This window comes from Anolis carolinensis, unplaced genomic scaffold (genome assembly GCF_035594765.1).
Source record: "Anolis carolinensis isolate JA03-04 unplaced genomic scaffold, rAnoCar3.1.pri scaffold_10, whole genome shotgun sequence".
NCBI classification, from domain to species: Eukaryota; Metazoa; Chordata; class Lepidosauria; order Squamata; family Dactyloidae; genus Anolis; species Anolis carolinensis.
This window is the reverse complement of record NW_026943821.1, coordinates 28,115,661-28,136,885: the sequence shown is the minus strand read 5'-3', so window position 1 is coordinate 28,136,885 and position 21,225 is coordinate 28,115,661. Positions and strand designations below refer to the sequence as shown.

At 43.4% G+C, this 21,225-nt stretch overlaps 3 protein-coding genes across 7 annotated transcripts; 2 read left to right on the top strand and 1 right to left on the bottom strand.

The window, feature by feature from the left end:
- Positions 1 to 614: 614 nt before the first annotated feature.
- Positions 615 to 6,454, bottom strand: zcchc17 (zinc finger CCHC-type containing 17). The gene is made up of 8 exons (XM_003228021.4): positions 6,341 to 6,454; positions 4,256 to 4,343; positions 4,012 to 4,069; positions 3,550 to 3,650; positions 2,661 to 2,752; positions 2,035 to 2,135; positions 1,713 to 1,849; positions 615 to 1,378 (listed from the first exon to the last, which is right to left on the bottom strand). Exons 2-8 carry the CDS (start codon positions 4,295 to 4,297, stop codon positions 1,211 to 1,213), a joined length of 699 nt encoding a protein of 232 aa, XP_003228069.1. The 5' UTR covers positions 4,298 to 4,343; positions 6,341 to 6,454; the 3' UTR covers positions 615 to 1,210.
- A 68-nt stretch (positions 6,455 to 6,522) lies between these two features.
- Positions 6,523 to 13,251, top strand: snrnp40 (small nuclear ribonucleoprotein U5 subunit 40). Its single transcript, XM_062962337.1, has 10 exons — positions 6,523 to 6,731; positions 8,558 to 8,687; positions 9,058 to 9,151; positions 9,615 to 9,780; positions 9,992 to 10,114; positions 10,633 to 10,753; positions 11,008 to 11,090; positions 11,573 to 11,634; positions 12,395 to 12,498; positions 12,846 to 13,251. The coding sequence occupies exons 1-10, from the start codon at positions 6,588 to 6,590 to the stop codon at positions 12,893 to 12,895; spliced, it is 1,077 nt and encodes a 358-aa protein (XP_062818407.1). The 5' UTR covers positions 6,523 to 6,587; the 3' UTR covers positions 12,896 to 13,251.
- A 404-nt stretch (positions 13,252 to 13,655) lies between these two features.
- On the top strand, positions 13,656 to 20,463 carry nkain1 (sodium/potassium transporting ATPase interacting 1). 5 transcript variants are annotated; one of them, XM_008121503.2, is made up of 7 exons: positions 13,657 to 14,062; positions 15,061 to 15,198; positions 15,876 to 15,956; positions 16,382 to 16,656; positions 17,060 to 17,120; positions 17,859 to 17,940; positions 18,416 to 20,463. In XM_008121503.2, the coding sequence occupies exons 1-7, from the start codon at positions 14,009 to 14,011 to the stop codon at positions 18,475 to 18,477; spliced, it is 753 nt and encodes a 250-aa protein (XP_008119710.1). In that variant the 5' UTR covers positions 13,657 to 14,008; the 3' UTR covers positions 18,478 to 20,463. The 5 variants fall into 5 exon arrangements, 4 of the variants coding, with proteins under 4 accessions (XP_008119710.1, XP_008119712.1, XP_008119714.1 ...); XM_008121505.2 differs by having other exon boundaries at positions 18,388 to 20,463; XM_008121507.2 differs by having other exon boundaries at positions 13,659 to 14,062; positions 16,382 to 16,579.
- The last annotated feature ends 762 nt before the right edge of the window (positions 20,464 to 21,225 follow it).

Sequence of the window (21,225 nt, the reverse complement as noted above, 5' to 3'; positions counted from 1 at the left end):
CCTGGGAGGTGAAACAAATGATAACTTATGCATCAGCATCCTTCAGCTTCCAACCCGGAGCCTCCTAATGCCTTGTGATCTCTTGAAGGTTATGCCTTGCAGTGACATTGGATTCCATGTGGACCAAAAGGAAAGGGTGATGGTCAGTGGGCTTCATGGGTTTTTCCAGCCTCTTTGTGACACTACAGGTATTTTTGCCTCGGGGGATAGCAACCTCTATCAGGCCCACAAACCACGGCTTGCGTTCCACTCAGTGAGGAGTCTTCTTCAACCGGCACATGTCTCCTATGAGGACTGTCAGGGGTTATTCCACGTGATGAATCCTTCTCTTAATGCTGTTCATTGGCCATCACTAATCAGGGAGAGTTTCAAATAGATTCTGTAGCTTCCAAATGACAGAATAATCCCAAGCCCTTCTTTAAATGTCTCCCTCTCGTCCTCCTCAGACGTGCTCCTCATCCAGGATAGCTAACTACACACTCTGTCAATACATAGATAAACCACAGCTATTGCAGGTGACTACAGTGCCATTCATATTATCTGATCTTACATAGCAATGAAACTAAATTCTGGGCCTCCACTCAGAATGAAAATGGAGCCAAATCCGACTTCGGTATTTTTCCATCACATTTTTTTGCATTTATTATTGTAATACTGGACTTATTTTTATGTACAGGTTACAGTTCGGGAATAAAAGCAAATTTATAAATAGCTGTAATGCAAAGCAAGGATTGGCAACCGTAGAGGTTGATTTTCCGATTTTCTGACACCCAACGCAATGCACACGAGCCCTTGCCTCCAACAGAGCCCAATCGCAACATTCTCCATTGGCAGCATCTCTGCCAAAATGGTAAATGGAAGAGATGCTGTGTCTTCCCATTGCCATCTGGGTTGGAATACAGCTATTTGGCTGAAATGCGCCTGAAGATCTCGGGGGCTTGAAGAAACTATTTGGAAATGTTTTTTACAGGTTTGGGGAAGTTGCTTTTTGCTGCCAATGTGTGTGCGAACAATTTTTATGGGGGGGAAAGCATGCTCAAAGGGTTGTAGATGCAGGGGCCACAACAATGAGGGCCCATCCTCATTGGAATACTTGCAGCCAAGAGGAAAAGGACGGCAGCGTGGTCAGAAGGGCTGCAAATGCAACTCTCTCTGCCTCAGCCGTTCTGTGCTAGCAGGACCCGTTGCCCGTCTATCCATTCGGTGCTCCTCACTCCTTGTGCTTCTTCTTATGGTGGTGCTTCTTTTTCTTCTTCTTCTTGGGGGCCTTTTCGGCCACTTTCCTTTTCTTCCCGGCTGGCCGGCTCCCACTCTCTAATTCATCGCTGTCGGAAACTTCTGGTTCAGAAGAGGCTTTGTTCTTGTGTCTCTTTTTCCCCTGTTAAAGGAAGGACTGTATCGGGAAATGTTTCTCTAACACTCACTTATTACATTGTATTTTGCAGCATCAACTTTTGTCTACACCCTCAGCAACAAAATGACGGAAAGTGCAGTAGGTCTCCCTTATCCAACATAAACAGCCAGCTGAATGTTGGATATGCAGCTATCTTATAGCAGAGATCAGCAATGAAAATGCACTCTGTTAGAATTAGAACTCAGGTCATTCATATTATTAAGCTCATTTCCCACCACAACTGTTCACTACCCAGATGCCCAGCACTGTCAACTCTCAGTTCTCGTGCATCTTTTCAATAAGTATAGGGTTACTTTACCTTCTTCTTCTTCTTCTTTACAGAATCCTCAGATAGATGAGCCTCATTTTTGTTTTCTGGGAGGATTTCTTCTTCCTCTGGGATCAGAGTGTATTTGGTCCCTCCCGGCTGCATGAAGCAGTCTTTGGCAAAATGACCTTCAAGGCGAGACACATATTTTAAAGTAAGACGATTGCAAGCGCATTTCCAAGGATCAGGCCTGGGCAAACAGCGGCCCTCCGGGTGTTGTGAACTTCCAACTCCCACAATTCCTCACAGCCTACCGTTAGGCCACACAGCATGACTGGGGTGAAATGCATTATGGAGAGTGATCTGAACCTACCTGGGCAGCCACACTTCTTGCAAACTGTGTTGAGGACAGCTTCCAGAGTAATCTTCTGGCTCGTGTAGTCCTTGAATGACTGCTTCCTTCGCGCATCTTGACTGTGTACAGAAAACAAGAGTATTCATTCACAGAGAAGAACCGTAGAGGGAGAGGAGAGTCTGGTTCCATTAGTAAAAGGCACAAAGGTTCAGACACTAAAATTGGCTTCTATAGACACAATTTCAATGTTGCCTTGTATACGGCAATGTTGCTTATAGTTTAATTCAGTGGTTCTCAACCTGTGGGTCCCTCCCCAGGTGTTTTGGCCTACAACTCCCAGGGATCCCACCCAGTTTACCAGCTGTTAGGATTTCTGGAAGTTGAAGCCAAAACATCTGGGACTCTCGCACAGGTTTAATTCTTCTTGGGTTGCCTTAGCTCTACTACATTTCTAAAACAGCCATGGTCTGAAAATGACCATCTTATAAAGAACTGTCAACACATTAACACATGTGGAAGCTTAAGTAGTCAGACACATCCATACCACCAAAGTATATTCTTTATCACATTCACAATTATGCATTTAAACCCTATTTTCCTCTAATCATTCAACATAAACTAAGAACTGGGCTTATTTCACTTACTCAAGGGCAACGTTGTTGGGGTCAAGGTCCTTTCCAGTTCCTTGATTAACAACCTTCATGGAAAGAGAAAATTTCAGCTTGTTGTCTGTCTTCTGAAAAAAGAAGAAAATATGCTTTTGGATTTCTGCAGTTTTCAAACCCAACAGCAGGACCGTGAAGTGCAGGTCAAGGTGCTGTAGAGAGGAAGGGAAATGACATCCTGGCTAGCAATCATTCTTTCTTTTCTTCTTTCACTATTGCGATCAATTAAAATACAACATTGTTTGTCTATGATACTCTGGAGGAGGCTTTCTCAAACTCTGCTCCTCCAGATGTTTTGGACTTCAGCTCTGACAATTCCCAACAGCTGGTAGGAAGGAGACCAGTCAGACACTTAGCCAAAGGCCAAAACAGAAGGGTGAATTTCTGATGTAGTCCTTAAAATCTGACTAAGACATCTATTTTAGTTTCCAATGTCTTACTGGGCACCTTTAGACCTTAGTCTATAGAATTTCACACTATGAATCACAGAGAGATCTAATCTATTTACTTTGCAACAAACGTACTCCAATTACAACCAAAGGTACTATTTGCACCATTAGAAAATATATAGAAACAGCAATGGAAGAAAGAACAAAGAGAAAACATACACACATCAAAACAGAATTAAACACTTACACTATTAAAAATGAACAGGAAAAACATTTGACATTCATGCGGTCACTGTAAGTTGACTTGAAGGCACATATAAATATAAAATCAGAAGAATTATAAGAAACTTTAAACTTTCAGTCTGATGCTCTTCCTTCCGTAAAATCCACAGGTAATACAACTTCACTTTAACATTATTCTTGTACTTTAGTTTAATTGTGAAACCCTTCCTAGCTAAAATGGAGCAGTAGCCGCTTACCTCTTTTCCTATCAGTTTCACCCACACTTTTTCGCCAACATCCACCAGCTCTGAGGGAATATCCACTCGGCAATGTGACATGTGACTTTTGTGTACGAGGCCTAGAAAGAAACAGGACAGAAAATATTGTTTGTCTTGAAAGACTTAAAACACAAATGGCATACACATGAATTACACCAAAGTGAAATAATACTATGAGTGGTTGGTGGCAGCCGTTGGGATTTCTGGCGTTCCCCTGTCCCAGATTCCGAGGCCTGCCCTGTGACAGTGCATACAGCAACCCTGGATCTCAGGAAGGGGGTCGACAAACCCAGGAAAGATCAAAGCTGCGAATGTCAAACCCACAAATGTGGGGAACTGACTGCAATCACTTTTGATATCTTTTAGTTTTTCTAGTTATGTACCATGATGACAAAGAGGCACAATGAACCACAATATAATTAATCTAACACAAACTCAAACCTTGTTTACTTGTTCCTGGAATTTTTATGAATGCTCCATAATCTGTTACAGAAGCAACCTGCAAAGACAATGATATAATTTAGTAAGTGACATTATTGTGGCATTATTATAATATAATAAAAAAAACCTCATAACCAGCTCCAATGTTATCTGCTTAGACTAGCAAAATTCTTAAAGTTTTCATGAAGTTTTCCTTAATGTTTCTTCTTGTTTCACTTTAAAATTTAAATGTTACCACACTTACCTCTCCCTGGAATATGTCATATAGTTCTGGAAATACTTCCATTGTCTTCACTCGTGCAGCTTACAGAGAGAGCACATACATGTTCAGCCTGCAGAAGAGAAGGTTGAGAGGAGACATGAGAGCCATGTATAATTACGTGAAAGGATGCCCTAAGGAAGAGGGCGCGGGCTTCCTTTCTGCTGCCCTGGAGGCTAGGAGTCAATGGAGCCATGGATTCAAATGACAGGGAAGGAGATTCCATTGAACCTTCCTTGGTGGCTTTTAAACAGAGGATGAATGGATGGATGGCCATCTGTTGGGAGGGCTTTGATTGTTTCCTACATAAAGGCAGGAGGGGGTTGGACTTGATGGCCTTTAGCGCTCCCTTCCATGATATTATTATTATTATCATTAATATTATTGAGACTGGGTGCCCATCTGTTGGGAGGGCTTTAATGATGCTTTTCCTGCATGAAGGCAGGAAGGGGTTGGACTAGATGGCCTTTAGGGCTCCCTTCCCATTATATTATATTATTATTAATATCATCATCATCATCATCATTAATATTATTGAGACTGGATGCTCATCTATCGGGTGGGCTTTGATTGTGATTTTCCTGCATGAAGGCAGGAGGGGGTTTGACTGGATGGCCTTTAGGGCTCCCTTTCCATTATATTATTATTATTATTATTATTATTATTATTATTATTATTATTATTATTACTATTATTATTACTATTAAGGCTGCATAACCATCTGTCGGGTGGGCTTTGATGGTGCTTTTCCTGCATGAAGGCAGGAGGGGGTTGGACTGGATGGCCTTTAGGGCTCCCTTTCCATTATATTATTATTATTATTATTATTATTATTATTATTATTATTATTACTATTAAGGCTGCATAACCATCTATCGGGTGGGCTTTGATGGTGCTTTTCCTGCATGAAGGCAGGAGGGGGTTTGACTGGATGGCCTTTAGGGCTCCCTTTCCATTATATTATTATTATTATTATTACTATTATTATTACTATTAAGGCTGCATAACCATCTGTCGGGTGGGCTTTGATGGTGCTTTTCCTGCATGAAGGCAGGAGGGGGTTGGACTGGATGGCCTTTAGGGCTCCCTTTCCATTATATTATTATTATTATTATTACTATTATTATTACTATTATTATTACTATTAAGGCTGCATAACCATCTGTCGGGTGGGCTTTGATGGTGCTTTTCCTGCATGAAGGCAGGAGGGGGTTGGACTGGATGGCCTTTAGGGCTCCCTTTCCATTATATTATTATTATTATTATTATTATTACTATTATTACTATTAAGGCTGCATAACCATCTGTCGGGTGGGCTTTGATGGTGCTTTTCCTGCATGAAGGCAGGAGGGGGTTGGACTGGATGGCCTTTAGGGCTCCCTTCCCATTATATTATTATTACTATTAAGGCTGTATGACCATCTGTCGGGGGTGCTTTGATGGTGCTTTTCCTGCATGAAGGCAGAAGAGAGTTGGACTGGATGGCCTTTAGGGCTCCCTTCCCATTATATTATTATTATTATTATTACTATTAAGGCTGCATGACCATCTGTCGGGGGTGCTTTGATGGTGCTTTTCCTGCATGAAGGCAGAAGAGAGTTGGACTGGATGGCCTTTAGGGCTCCCTTCCCATTATATTATTATTATTATTATTACTATTAAGGCTGCATGACCATCTGTCGGGGGTGCTTTGATGGTGCTTTTCCTGCATGAAGGCAGAAGAGAGTTGGACTGGATGGCCTTTAGGGCTCCCTTCCCATTATATTATTATTATTATTACTATTGTGGCTGCATGACCATCTGTCGGGGGTGCTTTGATGGTGCTTTTCCTGCATGAAGGCAGAAGAGAGTTGGACTGGATGGCCTTTAGGGCTCCCTTCCCATTATATTATTATTACTATTAAGGCTGTATGACCATCTGTCGGGGGTGCTTTGATGGTGCTTTTCCTGCATGAAGGCAGAAGAGGGTTGGACTGGATGGCCCATGGGGTCTCTTCCAGCTCCTCGAAGATGACTTGACGACAGTTAAAATCAAGGGGCAGGCCCGCCCCGTGCCCGGGAGTTACTTACTTCAGAAGCCGCTTGACGTCCTCCCTTCCTCAGCACTTCAGCCTTTCTGGAAACCACAACACAGCCGTTTCCTTCCTGCCGACCAATCAGCACACAGCGTACGCAAGGGTTGGGCTCAACCCTGCCCAATCGGGGCGCTCTATATTCCAAGACGCTGCCGATTGGGTGTGAGGCGGCCAATGAGGGAGGAGGGAGCGCAGTCCTCTTTCGGGTCGTGAGTGAGGCCTGTGGTGTTTTTTGGGCCGCCATGCTGGACCCGCAGAAACGGAAGCCGCCCGCCGACTTGGCCGTCGTGGTCGCGGCGAAGAAGCCCCGGCAAGAGGGCGCGCCCTCGGGGCCTGGAGCCGGCGCTGGGCCTCCCGCCGGAGCCCCGGGCGCCCTCCTGCCCGCGGTGAGTGCACAGCAGGGGCAGGCCTGGGCCTACTTGAGCCTTCCCTCGAGTTGTTTTGGACTCCAACTCCCAGCATTCCTGGCCTCAGGCCCTTTCCTTTTGCCCCTCAGCCGCTTAAGCGGCTGAGGGGCAAAAGGAAGGGGCCTGAGGCCAGGAATGCTGGGAGTTGGAGTCCAAAACAACTCCAGGGAAGGCCCAAGTAGGCCCAGGCCTGGTATAGACAATGGAATGGGACATTTTTATTGCCATTGTGCTATTTCAAATTGAAATTAGATGCCTTGTAAGGAAGGCCTTCCTTCTCTAGCCAGTATAGACTACTGCAACGCGCTCTACGTGGGGCTGCCTTTGGAGACTGTTCGGAAGCTCCAATTGGTCCAACGAGCAGCAGAACAGCATACTCCCTTGCTACGTCAGCTCCACTGGCTGCCAGTCTGCTACTGAGCACAATTCAAAGTCTTTAGCTTATAGTAAAGCCGTCAACGGTTCCGGCCCAGCTTACCTGTCCGAACATATCTGTACGAAGACTTATTGAGGGTTCTGGATGAAGGGATTCTAATCTTGGATATGCTTAAAATTTTATATAATGTGATTTTATTTTGTAATGGTATCTGTTTTATATACATGGTTTTATATGAATTGTTGTTTTTACATTGTTTTTAGGCATTGAATTTTTGCCTATTGTAAGCCGCTTTGAGTCCCCTCTGGGAGAAAGGCGGGGTAAAAGTGATGCAAATAAATAAATCAATCCCTCTATGAACCATCTCAGAGATTAAGACCCTCTGGCGAGGCCCTGCGCTCGGTCCCAGCTGCATCGCAAGCGCGGCTGGCGGGTATGAGAGACGGCCTTCTCGGTGGTGGCCCCTCGGCTCTGAAACTCCCTCCCCAATGATGTTAGATCAGCCCCCTCCCTCCTAGCTTTCAGAAGGAAAGTTAAAAACCTGGCTTTGGGATCAGACTTTTGGAGAATAGCTTAGTGCAATAATGGATCTGGTACACGTGCAGTGATTACAGAATTGCCTCAGACTACAAGTTTTGGATGACGTGATTTTAATATTGAATGTAATGGTCTTAAAATGTAAACATGTATTAATTTTAATCAATTTATTTTAAGCTTATTTTGTAACTGAAACGCTCACTCCCTTCAGGGCGATGAAGGCGGGTTATAAATAGTATTATTATTATTATTATTATTATTATTATTATTATTATTATTATTATTTGAAACACAACAAAATGAGTCCACAGCAGACACTCTGCTGGCTGTTATATCAGATCACATGTTGGACACTTCCCAAGTGTCTAGGACTGTGTGATGTATCGGCGAATAATGCGCGCAGATCCCAGCAAGGTGGCCTTCTGCAGCTGGCAGATGGTTATTTTGTCAGTGTTGATTGTGTTTAAGTGCAGGCCAAGGCCTTTAGGCACTGCACCCAGTGTGCCAATCACCACTGGGACCACCTTGACTGGCTTGTGCCAGAGTCTTTGCAATTCGATCTTTAAATCTTCATATTGTGTCAGCTTTATTATTGTTGTTGTTATTATTATTATTATTATTATTATTATTATTATTATGTGTCAAGGCATTGAGTGATTGTCATATGTAAACTACCTTAAGTCCCCTTTGGGGTGGAGAACGGCGGGGTATAAATAGGGCAAATAAATAAATATAGGCTGTTAGGAATTGTGGGAGTTGAAGTCCAACACACCTGCAGGGCCAAACTTTGCCTATGCCTGCTATAAACTATTATTTCCATTTAATAGATCTTTCCCTTCTTGTTGCCAAAGAGACTGACATGCCTTGAATGTGTTACACTTTCCTATTTTAGGGCCCTCCAAGATGCTCCTCCCTCCAGGCACCCATAATGTTGCTTTCAGGGCATGAAGGAGAGGTTTACTGTTGTAAGTTTCATCCTAATGGAGCAACTTTGGCATCAGCAGGATTCGACAGGTTGATCCGTAAGTCTGCACTATTCACTCATAAAAATACAGTGTTCTTCCTAATACTAAAGGAGATTTATTCAGTCAGTTTAGTTAAGTCTGCATTGATTTGCACATGACTCAACCTTTTCTTCTTTTAAAAATGTATAAAGGGAACATACTTGGGAGGAGCAAAAGGTTTTCTTGTTTGTGATTTTGTCTCTCTTATGTGGTGTTATGGAAGTGGGTGGAGGGGTCATGTCACAGGATTATGAATGGGGAGGGGTTCACTGTTGCAATGAGATGTAGGGATAGGTCTGTTAAGTACATTTGGATGGATATAGAAAGGGTATAACCAATGAAACCGACGGTTTCCCTGGTATTTATTTATATCTTCCTTTGACTCCAGTGTTATGGAATGTATATGGCGACTGTGATAATTATGCCACTCTGAAAGGACATAGTGGAGCAGTTATGGAAATACATTACAACACTGATGGCAGGTTAGTATTCTTAAAAACATTATATGTCTAACAATGGTGGCTGTATTATAGTTGATGAGAGTATAGAGTGGAATTTTTGTTACTGTCACTTTTCAGTCTTACATATTCTGCAGTATATTTATTTATACCCCGCTTTATCTCTTGCAGGAAACTCAAAGCAGCTTAACATGAAATCATCAGTATTCCAAAAGCTTCAATTACCCTTTAGGCTCCATGCTCTATGTGCCATCTATTTTACTAAAAAAATCACAGCACTGGATGGGCATAATTTCATGTGGCACTCTTCTTCTCCTCCATCACTTTAGCTTTTACCAAAATTCTCATTGCCAATGCTTGTCATTTTTAGTGTTCCACTGTAATGATGTATTTTTACTTAGCTGTCCAGTGCATTTTTTCCCAGAATACCTTTAATACTTATGAAATTCCTGCTTCTATGTTGCATAAACATTGTATTTTGTCCTAGCATGCTATTCTCTGCCTCCACGGATAAAACAGTAGCGGTATGGGATAGTGAAACGGGGGAGAGAGTGAAGAGACTCAAGGGACACACATCGTTTGTGAACTCCTGTTACCCAGCAAGACGTGGACCTCAGCTGGTTTGCACAGGCAGCGATGATGGAACAGTAAAGGTTAGTGTTGGCATCGGCATAGGCCCAGGTGCTTCTCATGTCCATCACTGGATCTTGAAGAGTCACAGGATACGACCCTGTGGCACCCCACTGATCAGAAGCTTCCTGAAAATATTTTGCTGTGACTCTTCTGCTTATGCTTCGGAGTTTATATTTGCAGGATTTTAACCTGCAAAATAAAATGTCTTCTCTTTTTTGTGACCCTTTTCAGTTGTGGGACATCAGAAAAAAGGCTGCCGTTCAAACATTTCAAAACACCTATCAGGTCTTAGCAGTGACTTTCAATGATACAAGTGATCAGATAATATCTGGAGGCATAGACAATGACATCAAGGTACGTTGGCTTGCTTTTTCAGTACTCACACATAGTTTGTATGCTTTATAAATACTATATAATATAAAACTTTATTGTTATCCCGCCACCATCTCCCCGTAGGGACTTGGGCGGCTTACAAAAGCTAAAACTGATATTTAAGTTCTGTTTGTTGGTGGAGGAAGAGTGCAGTTTTCCAAAACCTTTTTTTTTGGGGGGGGGGGGGGGGCATTACAATCTCCTAACTTTCAACAGTTGGCAAGCACTACTCTCAAGAGGGAGAGCTTCCCTTTTCCCTGGCCTGGCAGATTTTTCTTCTGACAATGGTATCTTTCCCAGCTTTCTGTCTGTCCTTCTGCTCCTTTGCCAAAAAATGCACCACACTAAGGTAATGAACATTAACATGAAGCACAAACAGGATTCTAGCTCTATTAGAAACTCTGTGTGTGTGTGTGAATAAAGAAGTAATCTAGGCCAATGATAATCAGTTACAGATTTCTATAAAAAGTGTGTCTCACCAGATTCACATGTGTTTAAAGGTATGGGACCTTCGTCAAAACAAGCTGACCTACACAATGAGGGGACATGCGGATTCTGTCACAGGCCTCAGCCTCAGCTCAGAAGGGTCTTACCTGCTTTCCAATGCAATGGACAATACAGGTGACCGACCTTTTATTCCTAGATTTCTTTTGGGTTCTTTTGTTTTCCCAAAAGTTAGCAACAGCAGCAGCTGTTATTGTTAATTCCTCACCTACTTCTAATGTATGCTGTACCCAGGGTTGACCAGAATACAATATGTAATTAAAACACATTGCTCCTTTACGTATTACCAGCCATTTTGGGCTGCACAACTGCTCACTATATTCATACAGTAAATGTATGTCTCTTAACGGCTCATCTGGACTTTGTTCTAGTTCGCATATGGGATGTCCGACCCTTTGCGCCTAAAGAGAGATGTGTGAAAATCCTCCAAGGGAACGTGCACAATTTTGAGAAGGTGAGTGTAGTATTGGTTTTTATGATGTTTTAAATGTTTTTTCGTTTTTAATGCCTTTTGTATTGTATTGTTGATGTGATGGCACTGTGCTGCCAATTTGTAAGCCACCCTGAGTCCCCCAGGGGAGAAGGGCGGGGTAGATATACCGGAAATAAAATAAATAAATAAATTGAGAAGGTGAGTGTAGTGTCACCTGGAATGTGCCTGGTTGATGGCTGGTAGCTACGAGTTGATTCTTAAGTGGGTGGCTTTTAGAATTCCAGATTGCCTCCAAACCTTTTGAACAAGGATTGGGACCAAGATTAATATGTCAAGGTATAATTGCAAATAAAGCCCCTTTCCATGAGCACAGCTCTGTACATTATCGAGACATTCATTCACAATCTATTTCACATAAGATAACTTATGCATGGAAATCAAACCAAGTACGTAACTGCAGAGATGTGGTTGGAATTGTGGCGTGTTCTTTTCTTACTCATTAGAATCTCCTGCGATGTTCTTGGTCACCAGACGGAAGCAAAATAGCTGCTGGATCTGCAGACAGGTAATCATTTGTTTTTGGTGTGTCCCCTTCACCTTAAACCCTTCTATTGTTTTAAAACACACACATTAGTTTCAACTTTTATTCAGTCTATATGTGAGAAGCAGGGATAAGCACCCACCCTGTCAGCCTTTAAGAAAGATTTAAAAACTTGGCTTTTTCAGTGCACCTTTGAATGACTGACCCCACTGACAGTCACTTGGCCTGATGCAATCTGTCTCATCAGCTCGGATTAATTTAACCGTTTACCCCACCTCCAATTCTCCCATTAAGTACTGCAGTACTTTCCTCACCCATCAGGTTTACAACATACATTCCTTGCACTTTGGCCCAGTTTGTTTTTAATCCTTGTTCTGTTTTTAATTGATGGTCTTTTATTGTATTTTATTACCGTGTTATTGTGTACAAATGTGTTTGATCTGTTTTAATAGTGTTTATGTATATATTTTTATTCTGTTCTATTGTGATTATTTGGACTTGACCCCATGTGAGCCGCCTTGAGTCCCTACGGGGAGGTGGAGGGTTAGGGTTAGGGTTATTATTATAAGCATGATTGAGCTGGAGATGTACCACCCTCCACCTGTAGAAAGTGACCCATGGAAGCGCTCCACGTGGATTAAAAGGAAATTGCATTTAATGTAGTGACTATAATTGCATCAAAACACTTCAACATAGCTAGTTACATGGATATGCTTATGTTGTCTCCTCATTCTTTTGGTATTCCTTCATTTGTGTGTATATATCTAATGTTTTTACAATGCAGGTTTGTTTATGTGTGGGATACCACATCGAGAAGAATCTTGTACAAGCTTCCAGGCCATGCTGGCTCAATCAACGAAATAACTTTCCATCCAGAAGAGCCCATTAGTAAGTGTTTTGTGTCTGAATTGCCAAAAATGGGGAGGCTTTTTTTTTTCCAAACCCACTATCTGCTTTTTGAGAAAATAGCATGAAATTTCATAAAATGGACCTGAGGACCCAAACATGGCTGGGTAATTCCCTTTGGTCCCAGAGGGAGGGTGCAAGTTCACTCTATTTTTTCGTATTAGTAACATAATTTAAATAGTTGGTATTACTGGGAGAGAAAAAAATAAGGAGTTTTGGTTGAAATGATAACTGAGTCATTGGAAGCATGCTCAAAAAAGAATCATGTGGCTAAAACAAATCCTTCTGTTTATTTATTTGTTTACAAACTATTGTTTTGTTCCCATCAGTACTTTCTGCCTCTAGTGACAAAAGGCTGTACATGGGGGAAATCCAGTGAAGAGAAACAGAAGAAACCCGAGATGGTTACTGCAAGAATAAATTAATCCTGACCTATGTGGATTGCCCCAAACATCGAAATGGAAGATAGGATGATGGCATTACCATTTCTCTATGAAGAATTACATCTAAACCTCCCGTGTTTTAAACAAAACCCTCCTTGAACATTTGACCATGTTTTCAGAAGATTTAAAAAAGGCCAACGGTCCAGAATCCTTTGGTGCTTGGGAGGGATGTAAGAGGTTGCTTTTAGTTGGAAATTCAATTTTGAGTGGTCTTTAGTATTGTTTACTTTTCATGAGGTTGTTTGGTCACTTTTATACTGAGAAAAAAAAAATAAAAACTGTGTAAACAGGATTTACTGTTGCCTGCTTTTTTGTTGTTGTTATCACGACATTAAATCAACACAGAAGATGGGGGTGATAATACATAAGAGAGAGAATACACTCATATTTACTCAAGTATCATTGAATGTAAAATAAGGAAAATCCCATAGGGGATAGCAGTGTACACATGGTATTCCATCTGGTTACTACAGGATTTATCCTTAAGCTCAGACACAGGCAAGCTTAAGCGGCTGAAGGAAGAGGAAGGGGCCTGAGGCTGTTAGGAATGGTGGGAGTTGCAGTCCAAAACGCCTGGAGAGAGGACCGAAGCTAGGCAAGAGCTGCTTTAGATAAATCCTATGGTAGCATCCCTCCTTCCTCCCCTCCTCCTCACTGCTGCCCACCTACTACCCACCCACCCACCCACGTACAGGCACGCACGGAGAGGCGGGCACCTCGAGAAGGAAGGAAGGAAGCGTGGGGCCGGGTGCCCTCCCTCCTCCCCTCCCTCCCCTCCCTCGTGGGCTTCTCAGGGGCTGCGGGCAGAGACAAAAGGCCTCAGCGGAGGAGAGGAAGGGAAGGAAGAAAAGAAAGGGAGAGTGGGAGGGAAGGAAAGGGAGAGAAAAGGAAAGAAAGGGAAAGGGAAGGAAGGAGGCCTCCCCGCCTGTGTCTGTGGATGATGCGGGTCCGTGGCAGCGTGTGGGCGGCCTTGGGGTGAGGCTGCCCGGCCAGGGAGGGAAAGAGGGAGGAAGGAAGCAAGGCAGGCAGGCCGGCCGGCCGGCGGGGCCATGGGCAGGTGCAGTGGGCGCGCCACGCTGGTGGGATTCTGCGCCTTGCAGCTGGTAAGCCGAGCGAGCGCGGACCCCTCTCCCCTCCTGACTGACCTGCTGCCACTCCCCTCACTGGGTCTCCTCCACCCATGGGCACCAACTGGCCGGCCACTGGCATCCTCATCCACAACACACAAAAGAGCCATTCACACAGCGCTCCAGCAAGGGCCCCTGCACCAACTTGGCCCGTGCAGTGGCCCAGAAGGGACCCCTGGCTATGCCGACACACCATGCCCAGGGAGGTGCACTCATTCATACGGGTGGGAAGGATTGTCCAAGGCTTTCCTGGCCAGATCCATGGGTTGCTGCTGTGAGTTTTCCGGGAAGTGTGGCCATGTCCAACAGCATTCTCTTATGAAGTTTCGCCTGCATCTGTGCCTAATGGCATCTTCTGATGCTGGTGGAGTGTGTATACCACACCTGTGGAATAATGTCCAGGGTGGGAGAAAGAACCTTTGTTTGAAGCAAGTGTGAATGTTGCCCTTAGCAAGCTTAAGTTGCATTTGAGTAGTCATGAAGTTTGCAAAGTCAATCAGTGAGGGTATCCACATACAGAGAGCCTGGCCTCTGTTTCCTGGAGTCACCCTGTTTGGGAGGTGCTACTACTCCACTTGTCTCACTGCCAACAGACCTCTGAAGATGCCATTAGCCACAGATGCAAGCAAAACGTCAGGAGAGAATGCTGCTGGAACATATGGGCAAGACAGCCCAAAAAACTCACATGCTAAGGAAAGCCAGGAATGCTCTGGAGCAGTCGGACAGCACAACTAGGTCTCATGCGGATTGGTCCACCATCCATACGGCAGCAGTGACAGCATGGGCCAACTTGTATCCTAACCAGGCCTGGGCCAATAAATCTATTGACTATTAGGAATTGTGGGAGTTGAAGTCCAAAACACCTGGAGGGAGGGAAGGAGGGCCCAAGTTGGCCCAGGCCTGTTCTAGCATCAGGCATATTGTGCTATTTTTAAAAATGTTCTCCGCTCTGTCCCGTTTCCGTTCTCTTTCAGGTCGCAGCCCTGGAGAGGCAGATTTTTGACTTCCTGGGCTATCAGTGGGCTCCGATCCTCGCTAATTTCCTTCACATCCTGGCTGTGATCCTGGGCATCTTTGGCACCGTTCAGTACAGGTCCAAGCACCTCATATTGGTAGGTACCAAGGTGGCAAGGCCCCTTTCTGGTTCCTTTTCTAGAACTTTCTAGAAATGAGCAACAACCCCCAGAGTCAGACACGACTAGACTTAATGTCAGGGCAAAACCTTTACCTTTTCCTATGTTTAACTTTGTTGTATGGTGTTTTTTTGACAGTTGAACATTTTTTTATGTTGGAAACTGCTCTGAGTCCTCTCGAGGAGATGGAGCGGTATATAAGTAAACTTTTATCTTCTATATATATAAAAGGGTAATGAAATTTCGGCCTAGGACAAAACAACAAAACTACACATCCCAGAAACACTAAACTTGGCAGCACAACTTCTCATCCATGCCTCTATGTTCATACAACAAAAAGAAAAGAAAAATAAAGTCCTAATTAGAGGGAGAAGAATAATTGTTTTTATGCAATTGCTGCCAGTTAGAAGGCTAAGCTCCGTCAGGGCAAAACCTTTAGCCTTTACCTTTAACTACCACCAATACCTCAATACTTTATTTCCCATACCACCATACTTCACCACAGCAACACGTGGCTGGGCACAGCTAGTATTGTTTATATCGCACCTTCAGTCGGCAACGATATAGAGAAGCGCGCAGATTTGAACCCACTTTGTGTAATACTTTGTGCAGCTGACAGCCTGCCTCTTTCCTCTCTCCTGCTCTCCCCACCCCAGTATGCCGTCTGGCTCATCCTATGGGTTGGATGGAATGCATTCGTCATCTGCTTTTACCTGGAAGTGGGGCACCTTTCGCAGGTAATTTCTCCTGTCGTCGTTCTGAGCGCACACCCTGCTTAGACTGATGATCGCAAGGCTTCCCCTCTATCATTTTATTTTCTGCTGTGATCTGTCACCTTAAATCGAGCAGACAAATCAGGAGGCGACCTTGTGTCGTTCTGCCGCATTTTAAAAAAAATAGGGTTGCTCATGGTGCCAAACAGAATTCAAACTGGGCTGCTGGGCAGGGTGATAGATCTGCAATCTAACCGGAGGGAGCCGGGTCTGTTTCTGTGCCATTTGGGGATGCCCGTCATAGATGTAGGCGAAATGTCAGGAGAGAGTTTCTAGAACATGGCCATACTGTATCACTCTTATCAGTAGGATTGATGTTCAGACACCTCGATCTGCCCAAAGGCTCCCCACGGTGGTTGAATGTGCTTTGCCGTGTCTCCTTTCCCCAGGACCAAGACTTCCTCATGACTTTCAACACTTCGCTGCACCGTTCGTGGTGGATGGAGAACGGTCCTGGTTGCCTGGTGACCCCGGTGACCAACTCCAAGCTAGCCCTTGAGGATCACCACGTCATCACCGTCAGCGGATGTTTGCTTGATTATCAATACATAGAGGTGGTGAGCAGTGCCATGCAGATATTCCTTGCGGTAGGTGGTCCCCGCAGCCGTCTCCAGCTGAGCCTTCCTCCACGCGGGTCCTTTAGAAATCAGCTGGGATTCCGAAGGTGATTCTGCCCACTCTCGTAGCAAAATGCACGACCACCGTCACCCAACAGAATGCATTCCCTTTTGGGTTCCCTTCTCCCGGAAAGAACCAGATTTATACTTTGGAAAGTTACTTTTTTTGGACTACTCCCCAGTCTCACATATTGATTGTGGGATTCCCAATACCGTAACCCAAGGATGACATCCATTTAAGTCCCAATGGACGGGGTGTAATGATGCTATGTAACAAAATTTGAAGAAATGTTCTGTTCTTGGTTTGAAAGTGTTATTTCCTGTTTAATTGTGTGGTCCTTACTTTAAAATTAGTTATTCTACTCCGGAAACGTCATGTTTGTAGTTGTCGCAAACTGTGTTTAATTGGCTGAGACCCAATGAGATAAAAATGTCATTTGTGTTTTGAAGCTCTTTGGATTTGTGTGTGCCTGCTACGTCAGCAAGGTGTTCATGGAAGAAGAAGACAGCTGTAAGTAGTACTCTGTATTTTGGTCACACGGGAGAAGTGGCAGTGCTGCCAAGTGGACAGATCTTTAGTAAACAAATAATTGTTATTAAACTATTACTAGGAAAGCGAGGGAGGAAAAGGAAACATTTGGGGATGATAGATTAGTTATTGGTTAGTTGCATTTTGACAAAGGTCTAGTATGTTGCAAAGAGGGGGAGTTTAAGGAAAATGCATACCGATTTGGATTAACAGCTGAAAAACACGTGTTAAAAAGGTCTCTTTAATCCTGATTTCGGCGGAAAACTGCACATATTTGCATGACTGTATATCCCTGCAGTCAAGGAAAACACATGACTTCGTTGCTATATGCTGGTGTGGACTGCTCCAGCGCATGTACATGTTTTAAAATCCCGAAACAGCTGATCAGGGCTGTAAACAACAGGAGCCACAGACACACAGGTGGCCAAATGGAAGCACAATAGGAAAGCAATTCCTTTGAGAGCTCTCTGCAAGCATTCCTTTGTTCTGATGTCCCTAAGACGAGAAAACTCTTCCAGCATGAATCCATCTGTCCACTCAGGTGCAACCTCTGCTTTAATTTTAAGCTTATGACTTAATTTCTTGCAGTGGCAACAATATTCTTGAATTATAGGTAGATTAGGCAACTCTGAATTCTGTTCATTCTGGGCTAAAGGACCCATCCCTTAATGTCTCTTTACAACAAATCTGAGTTCTCACCATTTGTCTTCTGCTCCACAGTTGATTTCATTGGAGGATTTGACTCCTATGGCTACCAGGCACCTCAAAAGATGTCACACCTGCAGCTCCAGCCTTTATATACGTGAGTATCTCTCATGCTTGGAGATCAAGGAACCATGGGGAGTAGATCAATAGCCTTGGGATGACACCCTTCCCTAGGTGTTCTCCCCTCTCTACCTGAAATGAAGTGAGATACCATTTTCTGCCTCCGATGCCCCTGCCAGCTATATATGGTGTTCATATATAGCTGAGGCAGCTTTCCTGGGGGGTTGAGTCCTGCTTTAAGATCAAGATAGCTGGTGCTGAGCAGAGCTATGAAGGTGTTGTCGAAGGCTTCATGGCCAGAATTGTAGACATTGTTGATATTGATAAGTAGATGTTACTATTGACACCATAGCTATATGCCTTGTTCATTATCTTGGGCTGCATCTCTGAAAGGTGTTGTGCTTTGCTATGAATCCTTGACTAAATCTTATGCTTCTGGGCTTTTGTTTTTGTTTTTCGTGTGTTTCCTTGTCTGTTTGTTTAGCTCTGGATAACTGTTTCCTTACCTACAGTGAACTGTCCCTTGGGTAAATTTGCAAAACGGCAAGCCAGTGCAGTGCACCACGTGTCATGACACCATGAAAAATAAAAATAGCAAGGAAAGATATTTGCAGTGGCCTACAGAAAATGGACAACTCCTTGCCTTCTCACGCTTCCTTAGCTTCTGTATTTGGAGAGACACAACAGTTTTCAAACAGAGCAGAGATTAAATTGGGTTGTTGTGTGTTATTCGGGCTGTATGGCCATGTTCCAGAAGTATTCTCTCCTGACGTTTCTCCCACATCTATGGCAGGCATCCTCAGACATTGTGAGAGATTAAATTGTTGCTATTCCAAGACCAATGAACCAAAAGGTCAACACCCCACCTGCTGGTCAGTGTTTGTAGTGCTGCTGGTATCAGCCCAGTGGATCATGAACCTTGAAATAAGGCAAATAATACTGTGTTTCAGAGAAATAAGGAGAAACCCTTTCCGAAGAAGACCCATGTCGTCTATTTTCTATTCTGCTTGTTCCAAATCACTGCCTACTATCTCATGTGTTTCTGAGCAAAAGGCATTGCAACTCCGTCATACATCGCAACACCCAACTACAATCACATCAAGGGAATACTTTGTTGGGTGACACATTCATTTCTTTATGGCTCACAGATCAGAGAAGGAGAAAAGGGTATCAAATTCATAGAAAGAGCAAAGATATATCCCTGGTACTAACTACTGGATAAGGTTCTGTCAACATGCAGACCCCAGCAGGGAAAGAAAAGTACCATAACTTTAAATATTAGTTGAAAATGAACCACACAAGTATCAGGAAACAATTGTGTCTTAAACATGAAGAAAGAATTTCACATGTATGTGTTTTGAAAAGTATGTGGATTTTGCTGCAATTTTTTTCCATCTCAAAAAGGTCCCCAGTGCAGGCTGATAATGTGATTTGATGCTTCCCAGAACATATTTTGGCTGGAAAATATTTTGTTTACTGTGATACATTCCTCATCAGAGGGGTTTGTGTATTCATTTACTAACCGCTGCTTTTGGGTTTCCTTTTGAAAGTGGGCACACCCCTTCCCCTTGATTCAAAATGTCAACCTTTCTAACATGCCATTGCAGACCACTGCAGAGTGGATTGGAGATTTTCCACTTCCAGGATGTCGCTCCCACACAACACTTAGTCTTCCATAAATCTTGCTGTCACCCAGACATTTTCAATACTTGCACAATGACATCTTTGGGGAAAGTCTCATTTTGGGGTACGTTTTCCCTACGGTGGCAACTTCCGACCATCAGCAGTGATAACATAGCATCACAGTGATGCGCTGCTTTTTGTAGCCAGTGGTTATGATGTTGACTTTTTAAGCACCTTTTGCATTGACAGTGTATTTACGAAATGCAGCCTGATCTTAGATACCAGAATCCCCCTAAGTAATGCCTGCCACATGGACTGGGCTATAGTTCCCATCATCCCCAGCCAGAATGGTGATAGCAATGAGAATGGTTATGGGGAATTGTCTAGTATATCTACAGGACATGAAGTTGGGAGAGGATGTTCTACATGTTTGCTTGTCCCAGTTATTTCAAAGGGATATATTCCCAGGTCAGCAGGAGCCCAAATGCAGCCTGCTGGTTGATTTATTTGGAATTTAGTTATTTTTAATATTAAGAGTGAAAAATGAATGAAAAAAATCAATCTAGTGTTACTGGTATTTTAAAGTTATTATGTGCTCCATCTCCTTTTCTTAAACATGTGTAAAGTGCGTGTCTACTGAAGGGAGGCCCCTGGATGGCCACAATTACAGGTTTGATAGAAGCATTGATTTTTCTCTTGCACTCCGGCCTCCTTCCTTGTCTTTGAAAACTTCACAAATTCAGGCACTGGTGCTTGGAAATGTCTTTTTAAAACTTGGGTTGGTTTTAAATAAAATTGCATTTGTAATGTCAATTTTCCCCCCTTGTTGTATAACACTAAAAGTAAGATATGTTTAATAATAGCTGTTTTAAATTTGTGACTTTTTCTGATTTTGTGCACTGAAAATGATTAAAATGAATTGTGTTTTTGTACTTCCTTTGAGGCTCTTTTGCTTCTTTTGATCCGCCCATCTGTGAATTGTTTTATTCATTTCTTTAAAATCTGTATATTTCTAAGAGGGAAATACGTGCTCCCCAAATGCTGCGAGATTCCAATTTTCAGTATATTTAACAGCATGCGGGATAATGGAAGCCGGAATCTGAAAGCATCTGGAGGTTTGCCCAGTTTGCACCTCTCCTCTTAAGCAACATGAGCCCTGATGTTTCTCAGGAAATTTTCCTGTGACGTTAAGCTTAGTTGTGTCCGACTGTGGGTTGGTGCTCATCTCCTTTTCTAAGCCGAAGACTAGCAGGACTGCATGTAGCGCCGTTACCTTCCCACCGGAGCGGTACCTGTTGATCTACTCACATTTGCATGTTTTTGAACTGCTAGGTGGGCAGAAACTAGGGCTAACAGTGGGAGCTCCCCCCACTCCCCAGATTTGAACCACCAACCTTTCGGTCAGCAAGTTCAGCAGCTCAGTGGTTTAACAGCGACACCAGAGGCACTCCAAGTGACCAGCTTCTGGTCAAAGGGTATTTAGTACAAGGTCAAGTTTTTAACATTGTTTGTGTTTCTAAATACATTACAACCGTACCCTCAGTTTGGTTTCTGATACGATAAATAAATCCCATTTGTAACATATTATTTTATTATATACTAGCTGTGCCCAGCCACGCGTTGCTGTGGCGTTGTCTGGTGGTGTTGGTGAGAAATTGTTGAGGTAGTGGTGGTATTGAATGTCTGTTGTATGGTTGTC

Excerpts from the sequence above, each read along its gene's own strand:
- zcchc17 (XM_003228021.4), bottom strand. The coding sequence starts at position 4,297 with ATGGAAGTATTTCCAGAACTATATGACATATTCCAGGGAGAG. Across the intron at positions 2,136-2,660 it reads CCCAACAACGTTGCCCTTGA|TCAAGATGCGCGAAGGAAGC; the intron begins GTAAGTGAAATA and ends TTCTGTACACAG. Across the intron at positions 1,850-2,034 it reads CAAGAAGTGTGGCTGCCCAG|GTCATTTTGCCAAAGACTGC; the intron begins GTAGGTTCAGAT and ends CTCGCCTTGAAG.
- snrnp40 (XM_062962337.1), top strand. The coding sequence starts at position 6,588 with ATGCTGGACCCGCAGAAACGGAAGCCGCCCGCCGACTTGGCCGTCGTG. Across the intron at positions 10,754-11,007 it reads CAATGCAATGGACAATACAG|TTCGCATATGGGATGTCCGA; the intron begins GTGACCGACCTT and ends ACTTTGTTCTAG. Across the intron at positions 12,499-12,845 it reads CCATCCAGAAGAGCCCATTA|TACTTTCTGCCTCTAGTGAC; the intron begins GTAAGTGTTTTG and ends TGTTCCCATCAG.
- nkain1 (XM_008121503.2), top strand. The coding sequence starts at position 14,009 with ATGGGCAGGTGCAGTGGGCGCGCCACGCTGGTGGGATTCTGCGCCTTG. Across the intron at positions 14,063-15,060 it reads GATTCTGCGCCTTGCAGCTG|GTCGCAGCCCTGGAGAGGCA; the intron begins GTAAGCCGAGCG and ends GTTCTCTTTCAG. Across the intron at positions 16,657-17,059 it reads AATCAGCTGGGATTCCGAAG|CTCTTTGGATTTGTGTGTGC; the intron begins GTGATTCTGCCC and ends TGTGTTTTGAAG.